The sequence below is a fragment of the Ammodytes marinus genome (assembly GCF_949987685.1).
Source record: "Ammodytes marinus genome assembly, chromosome: 12".
In the NCBI taxonomy this organism is placed as follows: Eukaryota; Metazoa; Chordata; class Actinopteri; order Uranoscopiformes; family Ammodytidae; genus Ammodytes; species Ammodytes marinus.
In genome coordinates this window covers 5,578,181-5,599,825 of record NC_137216.1, presented here as the reverse complement: position 1 = coordinate 5,599,825, position 21,645 = coordinate 5,578,181, and the positions used below count along the sequence as shown (strand labels likewise).

General features: G+C 40.2%; 1 protein-coding gene across 1 annotated transcript in view; it reads left to right on the top strand.

Annotated features, from left to right (window-relative positions):
* Window positions 1-20,135, top strand: part of ube2f (ubiquitin-conjugating enzyme E2F (putative)) — a 47,211-nt gene extending 27,076 nt beyond the window's left edge. Inside the window, exons 6-10 of the mRNA XM_080037974.1 lie at window positions 1,074-1,144; window positions 1,450-1,507; window positions 5,390-5,422; window positions 6,477-6,539; window positions 16,792-20,135. Of these exons, the coding sequence (XP_079894100.1) occupies window positions 1,074-1,144; window positions 1,450-1,507; window positions 5,390-5,422; window positions 6,477-6,539; window positions 16,792-16,842 (276 nt within the window). The 3' untranslated portion in view covers window positions 16,843-20,135. The remainder of the gene's footprint in view (window positions 1-1,073; window positions 1,145-1,449; window positions 1,508-5,389; window positions 5,423-6,476; window positions 6,540-16,791) is intronic.
* Window positions 20,136-21,645: the final 1,510 nt, after the last annotated feature.

Sequence of the window (21,645 nt, the reverse complement as noted above, 5' to 3'; positions counted from 1 at the left end):
TTTAATAAGAAGCCCTCACCAGTATATTTGCTCTTATTAATTCACTATACTTCTATAATGGGGTTCAATTCTATTTACTAAATAGTAGCTAGTAGTATCTTGGAAAACACATTGCCCTTAATGTTACTAGGGCTGGCCCGATTTTACAGGCCTCGAAATTCTAAAAGAACACACCATTAAAACAATAAGAGTAAAGTTTGCAATGGATTCTTGAAGATACTAAGGTCCAGTGAAAAGTCATTAAGACCAGGTTGATATTGTCCTGCTTTCTAGCCTGTGTGAGTCTGTTGTGTGTATTGCTGCAGCAGGGTTTGGAACAAACTTGAAATGAAGGCAGAGTGTGGAGTTTGACCGTAAGGGATATGATACATTGCAGTGAAAATGTATTGGTGTATGGGGACAATCAATACAACCCTCTCTTCCTTGCCTCTCCCAAGGTCTTTCATTATCACTAACTTTGTCAGTCACACAGCCTCAGCTTTCGTGGAACTAAGAGCATTGAGTATTACATGATTATAGTCATTTTACAGCAGCCTACAGTGTATTTAATAGTCAATTAAAATGACCTTTATCGGCACTTTCAATCCAACCCCCATTTGCATTTATACAAGCGCACATGCACTTGCATACACCTTTACAAATCAGCCGGATAAGAAAAAATCATTGTCATTTGTATGTTATTCCAATCTTAGAATATATCAATGTTAAAAATCATGAGAATTGTTGATGAGGGTATCCCCTAAACACAATGGGACATAGGTAGATACAGGATACACAGACATGACCAACACATGTGAATAAACCAGTTGTGTCCATTGGCTAAATGAGGCTCACCCCTCAATGATCTCTGGAGTATAAATAAAGGTTAAATCAAAAAGAAATGTATTGCCTTATTTTAGTTGTTCTATTTGTGTGATTTTTGTCATTGGACGACATAAAGAGCCATGCTTTGAAATGCTTTGCATTATATCATATCATTGTTTGAAATGAAATGAAATATTAAAAGTGTTTGTCTGACCCTCTCTCTCTCACTCTCTCCCCATTCTTGCTTGTCTCTCCATGTTAATCCGTAGCCTCCTAAAGTGAGATGTCTGACCAGAATATGGCATCCTAATATCACAGAGAATGGAGAGATTTGTTTGAGGTAAGATTGCCTACACCTCTTTCATGGCTTCATCTCACTTATTCATGGGCAGTTGTTTCTTCGTGCTAAGAAGTTGATGGTGAAAGCAAATTAAAGATAGTATTCAGTTTGTTAGACATTCACTCAACAGTTTCCCAGTTGTTAAAAATCTTCCTGACATGTGTCTTGGTTTTCTTTGGGCAGTGACAAGTTTACAGTATGCATTGATAGTGTACATTGACAGGCTGCCACAACGTGTCTTAATTAACACACAGGTGTTGTAAGTGTCTGTATATTGACTGTTTCTTTCTGTTTTTTAAATGCAGCTTATTGCGGGAACACTCTATTGATGGCACAGGCTGGGCACCCACTAGAACATTAAAGGTAAATAAATTGAATTTATTCAAGAGAATGTGTCTTTGATTGAAGAGCGTTCACATTCAGTCCAAAACAAGAACAAGCAAGACTCCCACATCGAGGCACTCTGAATTGCTTGTTTAACAAATAGATTTTTATTTCATATTGAAACTACAAAAATACAAACATAACATTGTGAATACAAGAACAAATTCAAGCATGTAATTGCAATAAATTAAAGAACAACAGAGCACAACCAAACTAAAAAACATACAATGTTTTGGGACAATTCAAGGACACATTGGAATTGATGTAGTTCGTGTCAACTGAATGTCTGGTCCAATTAAGCTGGTGTTTGTGATAATCAAGCAAATATTATGTCTTGTCATTATAATGTATAATTATTATCGGCACATTTTCTTTTGTCTCACACCTTGGTCCGTAAATAGTCAGCTATTTCAATCTCAAGTATTCCCATGTTAGTCTTGAGTGTTGTAAAAACTCTTGTCTGCTTGCAGCAGGTACACTTTAGAATACAAAAAGACCTGAGTGTAACACTCCTTGACACAAAGCCCTCTCTATATTCAGGCACTTTTCACTTTCAGAAATTGACAAAAAGAGAGAGGGCTGTGCTGGTGTCCATAGCACTTAGTACACAAGAATGTTTTATTTTTTTTTGCAGAGTAATGGAAACTTCACAACCAAAAGCTTTTCCGCTGCATATAAAAGAGTGGCTTGCCTTTTTATGCTTTACCCGGCACACATCGAGTACCATACGCAAACTGTTTCAAAAGCAGCCACTGAAGTTTAAAGCAAGGATGCCCTCTGCTCTCTTTTTTTAAAGATCTGACTAAACTTATTCTGGTTTGAAACTACGGTGTGTCGTGTCTGTGTGTGAGAGCCAAGGCTAGATCAACATTCCTCTAAGGCACTGCACTGGGATGCACTTGTAATTCTGGAAATATGGAAATGCATTCATATTGCGTGCAGTTGCCTTTTAACATTTGAGGGACAGCGATTTCTTCAAAGGCATTGGATGGCCCAATGTTACATCCAGTACCAGTTTGACAAGTTTAAAGAGTCATGCTGTAAAACCTGTTATGATTGCTCTCAAGTTACTCTAAAGTTATTGTCCACATTGGTCTTCTTGTATATATTTTTTTAGTTTGTTTCAATCCAGGTTGTGCAATAGCTTGATGCTACGTTTTGAACTGTTAGGATTTGGAGATTGGTTAATGACCTTCATAACATATTCTCCCTCTTCGCTAACTTTTAGTTGATTGAAATGGTGTGCGATTTGATGTTTGAATTATATTCTGATGGGTTTTACCCATTGTATCAGACCTGTAGGATCTCTCCTTGCCTTTTTTTATATCATGGTATATCCACGTCAGCATGGGCCGTCCCCAGCAGCAGACTCATGGCAAAGAGACACTTTCCATTATGGATGGCGGTGAGCTTGCTTCAAGCCCTACTGAAAAGCTCAAGATGTAAAAACACTACCTTGTATTTCAATTCACTTCTCCTGATTACTTTCATGGTTGACTCCACTCATGTGCATACATAGACACAATACATAGACTCCATTATTCTTAACCAACACAGCACTTTCTTCATGGCAGTAGTCACTTTAACACAGTGGGGATATTTAAAGAAAACAAACTATTCCCATGTTGTGTAAATTGAACTACATTGCTATGGTTTGATTATAATTATGTTTAAGAATACCTTGCTCTCAAACACACAGAAACACCTTCTCTTGTATGATGTATTTCCAGCCTATGTTGTTCATATGTGTGAGATTGGTCTGGGTTTGGGGCTTATGTGTGTGTCAGCGAGTGTCGCTGTGAGAGCACGCACATATTTGAGAACAAGCGAGTGCAAAAGCTGCGAGTCAAAAAGGATTGTTTTAGTTTTTGAGTGGGCGATGATGTCCCTCTTCAATGGTCACCACTCTACCACTCTTGCCCACTTCAGCCCACACACACACACACACACACACACACACACACACACACACACACACACACACACACACACACACACACACACACACACACACACACACACACACACACACACACACACACACACACACACACATCTTTCAATAAAGGCTTGTTCGGTTCAATCAACCACAGTGTACATTTGCAAAGCATTCTGTACAAAATACAGTCACAGCATGTTAAATTTCGACTATTTACCTTTTTTTTTCTTTGCTTTTTTCTTAGACCACTTTCATTTGTTTATAAAGCTGGTAATTAAGTATGGTACAGTGATTATTGTAGTTAAGTGGTGAGTTTTTGGAAATCAAACCAAGGATATTGAAGTTATGTGCCTTAACCAATACGGTGCTTGCAGGCATGTAATTGGTTGCCACCTCCACTGTTTCCAATGTAAACTAAAAAGGACTGCAGAAGTGTGCCCTAGGCGTTGAAAAGAGAAGCAGCTGCGGCTCTCGTGATTGTGCACTAATGTAGCTATGGCCTGCGTTCCAATCCCCATACTTACCCTAAAGATTTAGGATGTCCCAGTACATACAAGTCAATTGTAGTACGCTGAAAATACATAAATAACCCACCAACTCCAATAGCATTTTGGAGTATTCATATCTATTCTTGACAATTCTTGACATAATGAAAAAAAAATCTTCCTTATCTGATTTGTTTTTCTCTCATGTGGCCCTTCTCTAAACTGTTCTGTACCGTACTTTAGTATGTAGTGTAGTAAAAATAAAAAAGTATGTGATTTGGAATGCAGGGAAAGTTTATGGTTCACTTGCCGCTGTGGTTCAGCCGTGTGACCATGGCAACCACAGAAACAAGGAACTAAGATTTGACTCAAAGGGAATGAATGGAGGAGCAGCTCACAGCTTGGTGGGTGGTAGTGGAATCGGTTCCAAAAGATCTTGGAAAACATAAAAAAGTATTATGAAAAGGGAAAGTTCTAAATTGTTTGCAAAACATTGGGATGCCTAAAAGTTTGTACAAATGGCAACCATACCGTCTATTTTCATTGTTTGGTACCATAGTTTATACTATGAATAATTTCCATTCGCTTTTATCACACTGTTAGCAAAGCAGCCCTTCTGCTTGTCGTTTGCTTATCTAATATTCAAGGTTCAAAGCTTAATTTCATAGATGAAATAAATCGTGTTTTGAATTTGTTGAATGAGCTAAGAGCTAAAGATAATGGAATGGACCAGATAATGGTGGAATAAGGCTTCTCTTTGTAGTTCTACTTCTGTAATGTCTATCAGCACTCTGTTATAATATACTGTCACCATGTCTGGCTGAAAAGTGATTAGGGGATTTTGATGATTTCAAACTTTCATATTTTTTCCTGCTCTAGTGTGCTACTTTTTCATCCCCGGGGGTGATATTTAAGACATGTTATACTTTTTCCAGTCAATTGAATATACCATGTCGGAGACTCAAAGTTGAAATGCTTTCATTTTAGGAATTTACTCTACACTCAAGCATAATTAAGTGGAATTATAGTGTAACAGTACATTTACAATGTTGATTGAAGTTCCCAGTCAGTGCCACAGGCTCGTGTTATGGTTGTGATTAGTTTTTCTCAGAACAGTCATTTAGACGGGAATTACTTTAGCCATTTAAATTGCTTAAGCATGTAGCATCTTCCTACTTATCCCACTGAATTAGCTTCAGCTAATTAATGTCTGTAAAATGACTAACCCTTGCCTTACTACAGATGTATGTATTGGGGTATTCTAATGTTCTGACCCAGGTGTTTTAGATGTATCGTATCAGCTACAGTCAATTAAAATAAATGTGAGCATCATCAGCAGATACAAAACATTGGAGAAGTCAAGGGACATTCCTAAAGTATGTATATGTATTAATTGCTATTCTATCATTAATGTTTCTTAACTTATTTTTTTTCCAGGACGTGGTCTGGGGTTTGAACTGCTTGTTTACTGTAAGTACTGCTTGTTTTTACATTCAAAACCTGTGAGAAGCTAAATCATCACGGTGACCTTGTAAATAACCAGAAGATGACAGATTAACGTACAGTTGAAGATATGTTCTGTATATACGTAGGTTTCACCAGTATCATGAAACCAAGCTCGGATTTTTGATTAAGCAAGGCCATGGTTTGTCTTTCTTCACATCTGTAATAAGACCAATATTTCTAAACCTAGAGGGAAATTATCTTTCACATTATGAGGAGCACGTTGAAATAATGATGATGATGACAATCTGATTACATGTAATGCTTCTGGAAATGCGTTCTTCCTAGCTGCTTGTGTGTATCTGATTGTGCCAGGTATTGCAAGGAGACTTAGAGTTGGACAGTAATTCAATCAGTTATTCTTTAGAAAATTAAGGTAGTTTGTAACTAATCTAATTTAGGGTTAAATTGGTAAAACAAATGTTGATACGTTTAGCCGTCTAGAGAAGAGTATTAATTGGGATGAATCAGATTTGAGTTAAATCCAATATATTATGCATTCACTGCTTATTACAAGCTTGCATTTAAGTCCATCATTGATTGCATTTGAGAAAAGTATCCACACTCACCCCCGAGGTCAGCGCTGTGTCCATAATGATAATGTTAATCTGAATTGATGCGTGGCCGTGGTCATGCCCTGACTCTCGCCTTTTAATCAGGAAACAACCTCTCCGGCCATCTTCCTTTTTTATCTCTCTAATAACTCTCCGCTTTTTGCTTCACATGTTGTTCACGGCATCGCTAAGGCAACGGCTTGATTAGGCTGTTGTGTTTGTCAGTGGATCCAGGGTGACATTGCAGACTGCAAATAGTGCCGGAGTTTGCAATATCTCTTGTCAGCAGCTAATTTTTTTTTTTTCAAATGGAAAACAATATTGGGCCCACAGACTGAAAAGTTCTCTTTTAAGATGACTAAACATTTAAGATCATCCGGTCATAATAAATCACTGATGTGGCTCTAAAATATATATTTTTTTCTTCCTATTTCTCAATGTCTTCTCTCTTTCTGCCTCTGCTCCAGGACCTGTTGAACTTCGATGACCCTTTGAACATAGACGCAGCAGAGCATCATCTGAGAGACAAGGTCAGGATGTGTTACCTGTGAGAGGTGCAAGAGTAACACCTACAGGGTGTTTAGAACTTGACTTTCATTCTTTTTTGGATCATCATCACATTTCCGGTGCACTCACACTGAGCCCAGCCAGCAATTACACTGCTCCTAAAGATCCGGACATATGTAGGATATGCCGGTTAGCATATGTACTGGGCCCAAGCACACCTCTCCCAACTGAGCTGGAGCCGCGAAAGTGTACCGTCCTTAAGTATGGAACGGAGCACTCATACTGGTCGAAGGAACTAGACTTTTAGGGGGGCAAACGTATTTGGGCACGGTACAAATGGCCTAGTGTGAGTGCACCCTTAGATTCTGTGCAAACAAAGACTTCACTAATTCACATTCAGAGGACTCACTTGTGAAGCCTCCCCCACAGTACCAGGGTTCAAGTTCAAAGTTGTGTTATTGTTATATATGAGAGAGAGAGAGAGAGAGAGCAAGCCAGGCCAGGTCATGCCTCAAGTTTGGCACAGACTGTTAACTCTTCTGATTTAGGAATATCCACACCGTAAACCTGGGTACAACATCCTCAATACAATCACCAATGTAGCTAATAAACAACATACATGTGTCTTTATGTTGTTGTCATAAAACACATACCACTCCATATAGTAGTGTTGAAAAGTAATGAAGAGTCTTGTTTTTTCGAACCAGTGCTGCCTAATATAAGCTATAGGCAGGCTGAATCAGAAACAGAGATGCAATGCCACAATGAGAGCATCCTGTGGCCACCTGAGATCTCCTTACAATCATATTCATTCCATATAGCTTCCGTTGACCTCCTGCATAGACATTGTATCCGTACAAGAGTGACGTCTGCTGCAGAATATACATTTTCTGCTGCAGCTTTCAGTGGCGTCCTGCGTGCACTAATCACTTTTCAGTAGAGAGGGCTTTAATCTGGTATACGAGAAGCACACAGCAGCCTTCCTGAGCAGAGAATGGCTCGGATGTTATATTCAAGAGCCTTTTGCATGGAACAGGTGCATATGGGGTTTTTGTTCATGCACAACCATTGAGCCTCTGAGGTACACAGCAGGCTCTACAATTTGTAAGTCAAATCAGCCTAAACCCGGAACTCCCGCATCCACACAAACCTCACCTCTCTCTACCTGTTGATGTGTGTATTATGCGTTGGGGATTATTTATGTATGTGTGTTTAGTTTACCCCTTCCCTGCATCTGAATTGTATGTGTGTTCTAACTTTAACTTTATACTTCAAGACAGCCACGCTGGTTTATACATTTTCAACTTATTCCTTCCCTCTGTCCCCATTACACCCCCCCACCCCCCAAATTCTATCAATTTCTATATGGTTTATCAGCCGTCTTCCATTCAGTTCTTTATCTTTAGCATCGGTACATCTGAACGTGTCAAAAAGGTTGAGAGAAGCTGATGCTCTCGGTGTGTTGCTCGCAGTAATTGCTTTCTGGGATTGCCAGACAAACTGATGAAAACCAGCGGGGAGGCTGTTGTTGACCAGGGGAAAAGTTGTTAGCCGAGTCTGAGTTGAGGCAAGCTGAAAGTACAATATTTGACCTTTGGCACTTACCCTTTCCCACGAGGCACAGGGGTGTACCAGCAGTGTGCAATAATGGTTGCCTTGTGACCCCATTAGATGTGAAATAATGTGTGCTGTGTCTGCGTGTGGGCCGAGGGGTTGGAAGAGAGGTTCTGTGTGAGGAATTCCTCTGCTTTCTAGCAGGGGTAATGTTTGTTTACAGGATTCAATAATCCTAGGTTTAGGAGAAAAGAGTTGGGAGCCTTTCATAAAGTAAATACAAAGAAGTGCTCGTATTTGGTGCCAGAAACCCATGTATTTGTTTGTTAGGGAAAGTCATGGTATGTCTATGGGGCCTTAATGAACAGCATACATTAAAAGCCACTGTGTGCGCACAAAGCTAAATCACTTACATATACACTGAACAAAAATAACACTTTTGTTTCTTCTTCCATGTGCTAAACTCAAAAATCTAAAACTTTTTCTATACAAAAAAGTTCCATCTCTTTCAAATATTGTTCACAAATCTGTCTAAATCTGTGTTAGTGAGCACTTCTCATTTGCCGCGATAATCCATCCCATCTCACAGGTGTGGCATACGAAGATGCTGATTAGACAGAATGATTATTGCACAGGTGTGCCTTAGAGTAGCCTTTTATTGTGGCCACTAGGGGCCTCATTTATCAACGTTGCGTCCGCACAGTAGAGGGCGTACGCCACCCATTACGCAACCTTTGTGATTTATCAAAACCAAACTTGACGGGAAGATGTGCGGTCCTCCACGCAAACTCTGACCCATGCGTACGCACAGAAAGCGGAGAAAGATGTACAGTATGTAGTGCGAGAACGAATAGGCCTATTATAAGCCATGTAGGCCTATCATATATTGGGAGTTCCTTTGCAAAATGGATGAAGTCATTCTTTCAACTAATAAACAAATGCCTTAATTACAGAAGCACAGGGGATAAACAATAAGCATTTAGTTTGGAATATGTTATACAAAGTTATCTTAGGTTTTGGTGCTGCACTGTGCTGCCACAACAAGTGAAACACACTTCACAGTCACAAGCCTGTTTTAATCAACTTCAGCAGCGAGTGGTTGGAGCTGTGGGAGCGTGTGCGTGTATTTGTATTTTTGTAGAGGCTTCTGAAGAGGAAGTCCTCTACGTCCTTCTGAATACATTTGCAAGTGAAAGTGGCTGAAAGGAAGCAGCCTCGTGGGTAAATTAAAGGCCTACTTCACCGGTTGGAATATGAAGGTGTATTGAACTCGGAGATCCTATGTAGTATAAATGTGCAAAAAAATTGAAATCGGATCATCCTAGCCTGAGAAAAGGCAGAAAGAGTGTTTTATGGTCTCACTGTCTAACCCTACATTTTCCTTACTGTGACATCACAGTAAGGGTCAGGATTAACAGGACAGCTGGGCCAAGGGAAGACTGAGGGAAGACTTAGGAAAGAAAAACCTCATTCATTATATATAATAGTGATTTTATAATGATAGAACGCTGGTCCCGTATGGGTGAAGTATTCCTTTAAGTGATGGTGTGTGTGTGTGTGTCACATTTTAAACTCTTTTTTTAGTAACCCTGATATATACACATAATATATAGACACATACTGTAGATAGAGAGATATATACAGTAGATGAATAGATACATTTAAATGTAAATTGCTAAAATGGCAACATTTGCTGGAAAGCAAAGAGACTTCATAAGTCTATTGTCACTTATGTGTCAGTGCTTAAACAGCAAAACAAGTGTTGCAAGTGTACCTGGCACACAATGCAGGAGAATTATGTGATATAACGTAATGTGATATTGACTAATACTAAAGGACACTGAGGGACAGAGTGGGACCTTGAAGGGTTCTTGACTGGTGCAACTTCAGAGTCCTCCCCCTTTTGATTGTAACTCGTGAATGTGAGACCACATCTCTCTCTCTCTCTCTCTCTCTCTCTCTCTCTCTCTCTCTCTCTCTCTCTCTCTGTCTGTCTGTCTGTCTGTCTGTCTGTCTGTCTGTCTGTCTGTCTGTCTGTCTGTCTGTCTGTCTGTCTGTCTGTCTGTCTGTCTGTCTGTGTCTCTCTCTCTCTCTCTCTCTCTCTCTGCTCACTCTCTTGATTCCCCAGGTATCTCAGGTGGCTGAACCTCATCAACCTAATCAATAGTCACACACACACACACACACACACACACACACACACACACACACACCCTTCACTGCATCTTGATTTGGATTCTGTCATTGTTATTAGCTCTGTGCCCAGCAGTGATCTCTGTGGCCCAGTAGGGTCTCATTAGAGTGCCAAAGGAACAAGAGAAATCAAGGTTGCTCCTGAGTCAAGTGAGGATCAGCAGCTATAAGAAACACCTATGTTTACTGCTTATCAGTATAGTTTTATTTTCCTTATTTCCTTGCTTGCCTGATCATTTAGAGTGGCCGTTACAGTCACGGTGAACTCTCTAATTCGGTCAGGTTGGAGCAGATGTTTTTTGTAAGATTGCAATGAAACAACTTTTTAAGTGTGGCTGTGTGCTTATAATGGACCAACTAGTACATCCTGCTCTGTACCTGTTATAAGGAGTATGACTATAACAGCGATTCAGATACCAATCTGCTGATGCTTTTGGTTTAATGTCAAAATTCACAAAAATATAAATAAATAATTGATCATAAATGTCACTGTAGTGAAATCAATATTTAAGTAATACAGTCAGATGTACATGAGCTCTTTTCACCTAATTTAGCTGTGTACCTGTTTGTTTGTAAACCTGCCGATTTAAATAAAGAAGTGGTGTGCGAAAACCAAGAGTATACCAAAACTTCCCCACTAACTCAGGTAGAGCTGGAGGACAAGTTAAACAAATGTATTTTGTGGAAAGGCTTGGGCCCATTGGGTTGTTTTAATGCAAACTATGACAAGCAGCAATGCAAACTAAGGAAGAAGGTGAGACCCATCATTATTTGGACAAGCGGCTTTTAACTTTCTAACAAATCTCTTTATTTAAGACTGTGTGTTCAGGACTTCAAGTTCTGTCCTTGAGTACATCAGTGTGTCTGTACATGTTTCTCCAGCTTTTATATGTGCAACATAACAAGCCAAAAGCACACACAGCATCACCTCAATCATGCTCAATTTTGGTAAACCTGGGAAGACGTATGTACACTGCCCGGCCCAAAACAAAGTTGCCACCAGGATTTTACTATAGGCCAATAGTTTAGAACCCTCCATTGGTCAAAAACTGCAGTGATTAATATGTTTCAGTTGGAAACAATTTACTTAACCCATAATGATGCAGTGAATCGCGTTTTATTTCTTAAACAACCCGGTCAGAAGACATATGCTGTGGTTTTGGAAAAGATGTAACTCTGTTCCAGAGGGGTGAAATTATTGGCCTGCATAAAACAAAGAAAACTAGATGAAAGATGAAACTACTAAAATTGTGAAATGTCCAACGCATTATTACAATCTGGATAGACAGTGATGAACTCATATTTGAGGAAGAAATGTGGTCGGAAAAAAATCTTTAATGATCGTGATGATAGATCACTTTAAACATTCGGTGGAATAAAAATGGATTACGAACGTTGTCAATGTCCTACACAGCCGTTTAGATTACATAACACACAAGTAGAGGTATGTGTTCGGGGCCATCTCAACAATTGCCATAAACAGTTTTGTGAACAATCTTTAGTGTCTTCATTGTCAATGTTGGCTGTAATGGAAAAGCCATACACTGTAGTTTTAGGATAGAAGCACTTTTTCCTGACCACAGTCGGATATGACAGGAGTTTGATATTATTACTTAACGATTCCCCAGTCAGTCGAAGTGTGAAAAGACCTGGGGCTGTGAGAACAACAGCTGCCCTACCTCTGCATCCATTCTCATCTCTCTCTTGTACTCCATTTAGTCCTTTCCCTGCTAACACCTCTCCTCTCTCCCTTTTAAATGTGCCTTGGCAGTCTGTTTACCTTGTGCATCCTTAGGGCTTCCTTTGCTTTTTTTTTCCAGTGGAGGAGAATTAATTGGCTTCCATCTGAGAAATGGTGCAAAAACAAAAAAGTTAACTGTTGTCTAACAAAAGTTTTGAATGGACTGCAGACATTACCTCGAGACTTTAAACTAATGAATGCCAGAACTATTTGCAGCCTCAGCCATTTTTGAGCTGTAAGATATAAAGTTTGATTCACCCATTTGATAGGTGTATGTGACCCAAGATTCAAACCTGTGTTGGACATCTTGATTTTGGCTAGTTTAAACATAGCCTTCTGTCACTGTGTTTTCTTAACCGTTCAATTGGATTTCGGTTCAATTGGATTTCGGATGGCCTAATTGGGGCAATCTTAAGCTTTGCACACACATCACCACTCCCTCTGTGATGTCCTTCTCCCACTTTTGTTTCCACTAAATAGCATACCTTGGCATGCTATGTGTGTCTGTTTTAAGTTTCTGTTTATTGTGGGTTCTCCCACACAGGCTTCTGGAAGCTTGCAATAGGCGGTTGGGTAGACAAAGTATGCCAGAAAGCCAAGCTGGTATACACCGACGGACCAATATATATACAGTATATATATGTTTTTTCACTGGGATCTCAAATAGACAGAAAAGCTCCTCCTGGTATACAAAATATGACGTATACAGTTTAAGACATGTGATTCTCCCTCGGGGCACTTTGACATGCTCACTGTTTGTTTCTTTAGGGCCCTAATGTGAAATGTGTTTGACATCAGTTACCTCTTACTTTTCACATTGTTCACATTTTGGATAATACACATTGCGTCTTAAATCAAAGTTTAGAAAGTATATTGAATTAGTTCAACCACTGACCTTTCAAACTGCATCTTTGTTTCCAGAAATAGAGTATTAATCTGATTAATAGAAGTACTTGGCCATTTTTTGAAGAAAGTAGTGTTTTTCCTGATGCCTCACAAAGCCAGAAGCAAAGTGCAGAGCCTTCAGCCCCTTCACAATTTCATTCAAATTAGAAGTTAGAAAATAGGCTTTTCCATGGAGACTTTCTTTTATTTAGAGCTGGAGGCGGCCGCGTAATTCTCTATGCAGGAGAAACTCTGTTTATTTGTTAAGCAACGCCTTTTCACACATGCTGTTACTTCACCAAAATATACCAACATAGCATGGGCTCTTAGAGATACCCACACAGTCCCAAACAGAGACCCAAAACCCATTTCTTTGCACTGTTCGCTGCACTTGAGGCAGTGAATCGTGAGGAGAGACCCCCCCCCCCCGCAATCCATCATCTCTCTGAGGACAGATACTCAAACTGCTGTCATCACTGCGGAAGTTTGTCGCCGGTTGCTTTTCAGCGTTCCTGTCTTGTATGTCATATGTTTACACAAACGCACGCACACACACACACACACACACACACACACACACACACACACACACACACACACACACACACACACACACACAGACAGACAGACAGACAGACAGACAGACAGACAGACAGACAGACAGACAGACAGACAGACAGACAGACAGACAGACAGACAGACAGACAGACAGACAGACAGACAGACAGACAGACAGACAGACAGACAGACAGACAGACAGACAGACAGAGACACACAAACACACACAGACTCGTCTTCCTGTCTATCTTTCTCTTCCCTCTGGCTCGTGTTCTTTCTCACGTTCTCCGTCTCTCATTCACGCACCGAGGCCCCAGCAATACGTGCTTGACTGAAGCCACTGGAGCTGTGCCGTAAATCAGTGTGCGGATGTCTGTGTGGGACACATGTTGGACAGCGGGACACTGGGAGCATGACAGCAATTCATGGCCCTGATGGATGGGTGATGCAGGGGAACAAGTGAAAAAAACTGGGCAGGAGAGTGGAGCTGAGAAGGGGGTAGATGGTGTGTGCAAAGCATAGAAACCAAGTAAGACATATCCCTGAAGCACTCTTTAAATGTAGCCACAAATGAACTGGTAAACTATTCTGGTGTATTGTTAGTAAAGGTGATTCCTAATTGAAATATGGAAAGCAAGTAAACCATTAAAGAATGCATGGGTGAAGCTATACAGCCCAGTCTCATGTTGTCTTTGCTGTGTTTGAGGTGCCATGGGAAGAAAATGTGCAAATGGGGTTAGTAAAATCCCTGTTCAACTTTCTTGTTGCTCATTAGACATCTTGGTGGACTAAGGGTGTGTAAACTGCTTTTCAGAGCCACAGTAAGTTCCAACCTCACATGCATTGGCTATATAGGTTTATTCAGCCGTCTTGCATGGAAGTCATTAACTAGTACGATTTGTGGGTACATGGCTATGGGTGTCTGTGTTTCGGTTGTAAAGTTCTGAATGAGTTGTGTGTGTGTGGGTGTGTGTGATGTAATGTAATGTAATGTAATCAGTCTGACAAATTAAAGAATAGTTATTTGACTGTGTCTCGAACACAGCTGAAGACATTGGAGGCTTGAAATGATGGACAGAGCAGAGTAAACACAAGAGGGCTGTCAGAAGAGGCAGGGGAGTAAAGGGCGGATGGATGGGGGTGGACAGAAGTCAATGAGAAAAACATGGAAACTGGAGCAGGGGGCACACATGACCAGAGGGGATTTAACTAATACACAGGGGTCAATGTGATTGTATGGGCATGGAATGTTGTTAAAGGTTGTTCACCAGATATGATATCTAGGACCTTCAAGGATCACAACCTGGGTGGACAACCTGGTCAACTAGCTGCTGGAAAGCTACAGGGGGCCGAAATAGAATATCGGAACCACAGTTTAAGGCAAAAAAAAAAATAATTAACTTTTAGATATCATCATGACACTTTGCCAGTTGATTACTAACATTAAAGCAATGATATTTTCTATTGAAGTTTTTTTTTTTTTTTATGTTGGATGAAGCCAGAGTTAACATCTGTGTTGCATTTTGACAACATATTAGTGTATAAAGTAACAAGTTTCTACATAACAAACTTCCTCTTGTTGAACAAATATTTGGTTTGATAGTGGTTGGATAGACATGGTTTGAGACCAGAAATATCAACTTCTAAAGCTCTTACATGAACTGAACTTTCAATAATTATTCTTAGCACTATTCTGAAGATTATTACAGAAGTCTTTTTTGATTAATAAAATGAATAAAGGCTATATCCCAAATCTCTTTGGACACTAATATGTTGTACAAATTCAATAAAGATTTGAACTCTGGCTTTATCCAACATCTAGATTTTCGTTTTTTAAAGATATGCAAAGGTGTGCATAATGAGTGAAATACGCCAAATTTGCATATATATTTATTATTTAAACATGTTCGAAAAGAAAACGTCAATACGAAAAAATTGTTTTAATGTCAGTAATCAACTGGCAAAGTTTCATGGAGTGCGCGTGTGTGTGTGCGTGTGTGTGTGTGTGTGTGTGTGTGTGTGTGTGTGTGTGTGTGTGTGTGTGTGTGTGTGTGTGTGTGTGTGTGTGTGTGTGTGTGTGTGTGTGTGTGTGTGTGTGTGTGTGTGTGTGTGTGTGTGTGTGTGTGTGTGTGTGTGTGTGTGTGAGAAAAAAGGGGTGTGAAACGCTTGTATGAGATGTCCTCTGAATGATCAAAATCTTAACTGCAAAACTTTCTGTTTTTGTTCATTCTAGCGTCCCCTTTGGACAAAAGCGATACTGTTTCTACAAAGCCAGCTTCTTGTTGTTCCTGGTTGACGACCCGGAAAAAAGGCATTAAGAAAAACTATAAAGAAATAGTGTTCTTTGCGCAGATGGTCTCATTTGCTGTTAGATGTCATTTATGATCATCAGAGGAAAAATGAGACTGTTTCAAAAACATTTAAAAGTTCCTCGTAGCTACTTTAAATCAACTCAGTCAACTTGAACATTTTGCTTATGAAACCAGTGGAGATCGAGGCAAAGGCTTACGCCAGAGGCTCTGTTTAAACTCAACATTTAATACCCTGTTAAAAAAAAGATACAAATAGAGTTGCACTGATCCAATCCAGTGGATAAGTATTGGTCCCGTGGTCCCTATTGGACAGATGTGACTAATTCAAATCAAATACAGTTTCCTTATCTATGTCAGCACAACATTAAAATCCTCTCTCTGTTGTGGTACTTCACTTGACTATCTTGTGTCACATCGTCTCAGATTAGCCCAGCCGTGTTGCATCATGGTTGCATTTACCCATGACTGTGTGGCTATCAAGCAGCTTTAGGATCAACATACAGTATAGAGTGACATGGACAAAGTTACAAGTATCAGGCTTATAGGGTCTACAAGTGCATCTCATACTATTTGAATATTATGGACATTTTAATGTGATTTATATATTTGAGATGTATTGGACATAAAGTGATATATTTCAGGCATGTTTTTGTTGTTGAGCTTTTCAGGATTAAACATATATATTACTTTATATCTAATAGTATATAATATATGGAACTTTCACTTTTTTTTATTAAATAACAGAAAATAACAAGCTTTCCATGATATTCTAATAATATGAGATGCACCTGTATGTAGATGCCGTACTGAAACTGTCATTGTTAAATTGGGCAAAAATCCCAACATTTATCTACTGTATATTTGGTTGAGCCTGTGTTGATGTGCTTCGTAGTTATTTAATTTTTATTTTTTTGACATGGACTATATGAGTTTGTGGCTTCTAATTTGCTTGACATTTTACACATTTTTAACATCTGTTTATCCATCTGTTCCTCATAACATCTCTTCTCCTTTTTCCTGTCTCCGATCCAGGAGGATTTTCGAAATAAGGTTCAAGATTACATCAAGCACTACGCCAGATGATAGAAGCAAATCGGCTCCTTACATCAGCCTGCGCCAGCCAACCAACAAACTGCTCTACCTTACCTCTGCTTACCTTGGCCAACCTCGGCCCCAATGTGTGTGAATCAACAGCTGACTCTTTGACTCCTTCCACTTCCCACCTCTGGACACCACAGCCACGCCCATGCCCTGCTGTTCACTAGATTGCAATAAACTACACATTGAAGGAAGGAACTACATTAAAAAAATAAATTAATAAATTATACGTTTTGAGGAAGGGCTTGCAGACAAAAAGAAAAAGTGTGCTTTAATTATTCTAATCGATTTAGTGTTACAATGACTGCAATGTGCAATGTCTGTTTTGTTGAGGCGAGGTCACTGACTAACCCTAACCCTAATCACGGGATAAAAAAATAATAATAATAATAATTAAAGGAAGTGACTCTGTAATTTAACAAAATCAAGTGAAAGATAACCTGTTGCAATCAGTTCTCTGTTCCAGTGCCTGCCATGTTTGTGTCGCTAAAGAGAAAATGCATGTAAGTGCACAGACACATCTTCACACACACACACACACACACACACACACACACACACCAACCAACCCGATCTCACGCCGAGGCGTGAGATAGACACACATGGACCGGCGTGTCTATTACACGCCTTGCCTGACCAGGGCGTGTGAGTTACACGCGCACCTCCCGTAGTCAAGATGGCCGCCGCGGTGTTCCGTCAATGTTCTATCTATATTCTAACCTCTCCCTGTCCCCTTGCCCTAACCCTAACCACCCACGCCAGGGTGTTTGTCTGCGGGGCTGCAGCTGGATAGTATTGAAATGCTGGGAGAACATGTAGGCCCCTGTTGGTGCTATTCCTCCGTTCATTTAGACGGGCGGGAGGTGCGCGTGTAACTCACGCCCTGGTCAGGCAAGGCGTGTAATAGACACGCCGGTCCATGCGTGTCTATTACACGCCTCGGCGTGATACCGGGTTGCACACACACACACACACACACACACACACTCGCACACACAGAGACAGACAGACAGACAGAGACACACACGCACACACAGTTCCACATCCTGTAGTAAAAGGTGGACACATCCACACAGAGGATTCTGTACACTTGTCTAGTACTCATACACACAAACACACACACACACACACTGATTTTTGAAAGCCTATACAGCCCCACTAGACAGCATGAGAATGAACCAATCGTCCCGTTCTGTTGTCACTCTCCCTGCATGTGCACACACAAACACAAAACTCCCATACTGAGTGTTTTCAGTACGACTAAAGCCACAGCCATATGTACTGTACTTTTTTAGTTTAAATTTGTCTCTGTGCCCCTACTGCTCCTCCGTTCACTGTCCTTTTCTGTCCATCTGTCCGTTTTACACACACAACCACATGTACCGTTGATAATTAAGAGGTTTATTTGATACTTTCAGTGCATTCAGGTACAATGGCAGTGACGTATTTGTGGGGTGTTCAACTCATCGCAGAATTGGTTTGAAATGAAGCAACGACTACTAGTTGAGAGGACTGAATGAATTGTATTTCCATAAGAAAAGAACATTGTAGCTCCTTTTATACAGGTTTAATGAGGAATGTGTTGTGAAACTTAGTAACCATAAACCTTATGCAGCCGTAATCAATAGCTTTCTAATAATGGGTCAAAATGACAATGAGAAACACAATGTGTAAGAGATCACTCATTATTATGAACCTGCAGAGAATTATCTCCTGAATCACGACTCCAAATTAAAACCAATTTTGTTCCGTAACTACAGAATGACTGTCCTGACATCTGCTAGTCAGTGAAAGTCAAAGATGAAGACCTATACAGTTCACTCAAAATGTGTGTGATCACAGTAAAACACGCTCAAAGCTGATGTCAGCGATTTACCCTCAAAGTCTCAGTCAGTCAGTCTGTTTCATTTCAGGGTCATTGTGCTGCTGTTGAGTTTAATTCATGTTATTTACCAAGGCTTTGTGACTGCATTGTACGAACCCTGTCATACTTGTTGGTGTCGGAAATTCCCTGAGCTAACGTGTGTCTCTTTTCAGAGAAGTCTGTAGAAGAACTTCCTAATTGGCAGTCAGATACTAAGCTAACCAGCAGGCTACTGAGCTTAGGAGTGAAAGGTTTCCACTTGGTGCATGGGGGGCTCTTTATTTTTCATGTCCGTTTGTTGTAGCCAGATGTCTGCTAGACTTCAGTATGCTACCCTAGTTTTAAGTTACAATCGAAAATGTACTTCTCATTTGCGCTTTGGACAGGTTTGCAGGGCTGAAAGTAGACGAGATGACGTAGCTCACTCAGTTCCCAGTTGGCAAGCTTACCTGTGGATTAGCTTGCATGCTAAAATGATAGCTCCATTTTAGCTACTAAACCTACCTGGGAACTTGTGCAGGTGCTGCTGAATTGACTGGAGTAGATGTGGAGGGGAACTGCATTGTGGGACAACTCTGTTGTTTCTGAGCCAAACAGATAACATCTAACAGTCTTTATGAACCTCTGCCGTTGTGGATTTTGTCCATAACAGGTCAATGAGTTAGTGAGAGTGTGGTGTGTGTTGTGTTTGTGTGTGCACCTACAGTTCTAGTCGTATCACTTAACATCAGGACTGTTCCCACTCCATTTAGCTTTGTGTTCACACGTCTGCATGAGGCAAAGTCTATGTGATCCGCCACAGGTGCATTTTACTAAGGATGTCAGATATGCTATGCCAGAAGGTGTGTGTGTGTGTGTGTATAACGATTGAAATGTAGTGCTTGTTGAGTGTGTGTGTGGGCAGTTACAGTATGACGTGTTGAAATGATGTGACTTGTTAGCATGCTCTGGTTCCTTCTTGACCCTCTTTTCTTGTTCGTTACCGGGGCCTCGGGGTTCAATAGCTCAAATAAGGATGATCATTTTCCTTGTGAAAGTAAACAGAACAACATTATGGCTCTTCGCATCTGCCAAAATAAAGGACCTGAGAATATGACGAATACCATTGAAAGCTGATATGTAGAGTGTGAGTGTTGACCTTGAAGGCTAATGTTACCACCTATTACTAATGAAGCCATCCTGTGTTAATTGCCATGCCGGTTAATTGTTGCCTCCAGGATATGGTAGCCAAATAATGTATACTTAATCTTAGCCTTACTAATACTCTGGTTTTAGTTGATGTTGTCATATGTCCTTTAGTTTGGCAGTTAGCGGTGTTTCTCTCCCATTATGTTATTGGGAAATGTCTCTGCCTGGGCTTACTCTGTTTTTTTTTTCGGGCCAGGGGGGAGAAGATTAACAAACTGTTCTTCAAATCCTCAATGTTTTCTTTTTCTCAGATTGTATATCCAATTTTTTAAGATATATTAAAGAGAATATAAATACACCCACTGTGTCTTGTTTCTTTTATTGCTTGCTTTTTTTCCCCATTAAGATCATTGTTACAACGTACAGCCTTTGGTAGATTCAGTAAGGTAGGCTTTATTTTAGGAATTCTTATAATAATTATCATTACCAAATCATCTGCCAATTACTATATGTTAATCATTATTTCATCATCTATGGCATGGATTTGAGAAAATATAGCCTTAACATGCCAAATGTCATGGAGCAGTCCAAACCATGGAGCTGTCCTGCAGGATTATGGAGGATAAAGAACGCCCACTGTATTGATTGATTTATTGACTATAAGACCACCTGGCTCACTCACTAATCAACATTCTCACTCTCATTGCAAGGGAAGTGAATAAGTGATGTGCACAACTGTCAGCCATTTACACATTGGCTGAGGTGAGGAAGACAAATACACACACACATACACACGATGCCCGTGTCTGCCTGCCTGTCAGCCTGTTATTACGCCTGGCCGTGGAGGAAGCACAATCATACTGTAGGCCTACACTCGCCCTGTGGCTATACTAACTTATGAATGTTGTGCGTGTGTGTGTGTGTGTGCGTGCGTGCGTCTGTGTGTGTGTCCTCCTGGTTACAACACACCTACCTTCTGGGCCAAAATTAGATTCTGAATCAAACCCTCTTTAGCATGCCTCGATTAACTTTGGGTACATATATTTCCACATCCATTAACAGCCTTGGGGAAGACGGAAAGAAAATAATGAGGGGCTGTAGAAATTGTGTCCCTTCAGAGTCCCTGCGACAGGACACACTGCCAGCCACATAAAGGGAGAGATTAATGGGTATAAATGATTGGTCATTCTCATTTGTCACACAAATTGGTGGCCCGGGGGCTGATTTTGATTGGTTAATGCAAGGCTTAGTGCTTGGTATGTCTCTGTTTCTGTTAGCTTTCAAAGTTGATTCAGAGCAGCTCTGAAAATGAACATGTGTTTTCTTTGGGACTATAGCTTGTCTTCGGGACACATAGTTATTGGCAGAATGAATTAGAATGCAGTTTTTAATAAGGCCATTTAAAAAATTATCTTTAAAATAACCATATTGTACTGTAAGCGGGGAAATTACTGAAAACTTGCTTTTCTTGAGCAGCAGATTGAGGCACTTGTTAATTGGTGTAACTGCCGTCCTTTTTAGTATAATTGACAGTCCTTAAGCTCATCCATCTGGAATGCAAGTCTACTCCGTTTAATCTTATGACTCATCTCTGGAGTCATTTCATTATACAAGCTCATGGGGCGAGCAAAATTCATATTCATGGTGCCTTTGTTTTGGTTCATTAAGACTGCGAAGTGCACACTATTTAGCATTTTCATACAGGCCTATGAAAGGATGATGTATACATAAAGATATGACGAAAAAATCTTTTTGCAGTGGATGGACATGTATTTGCCAAAGCTATGGAGCACTAT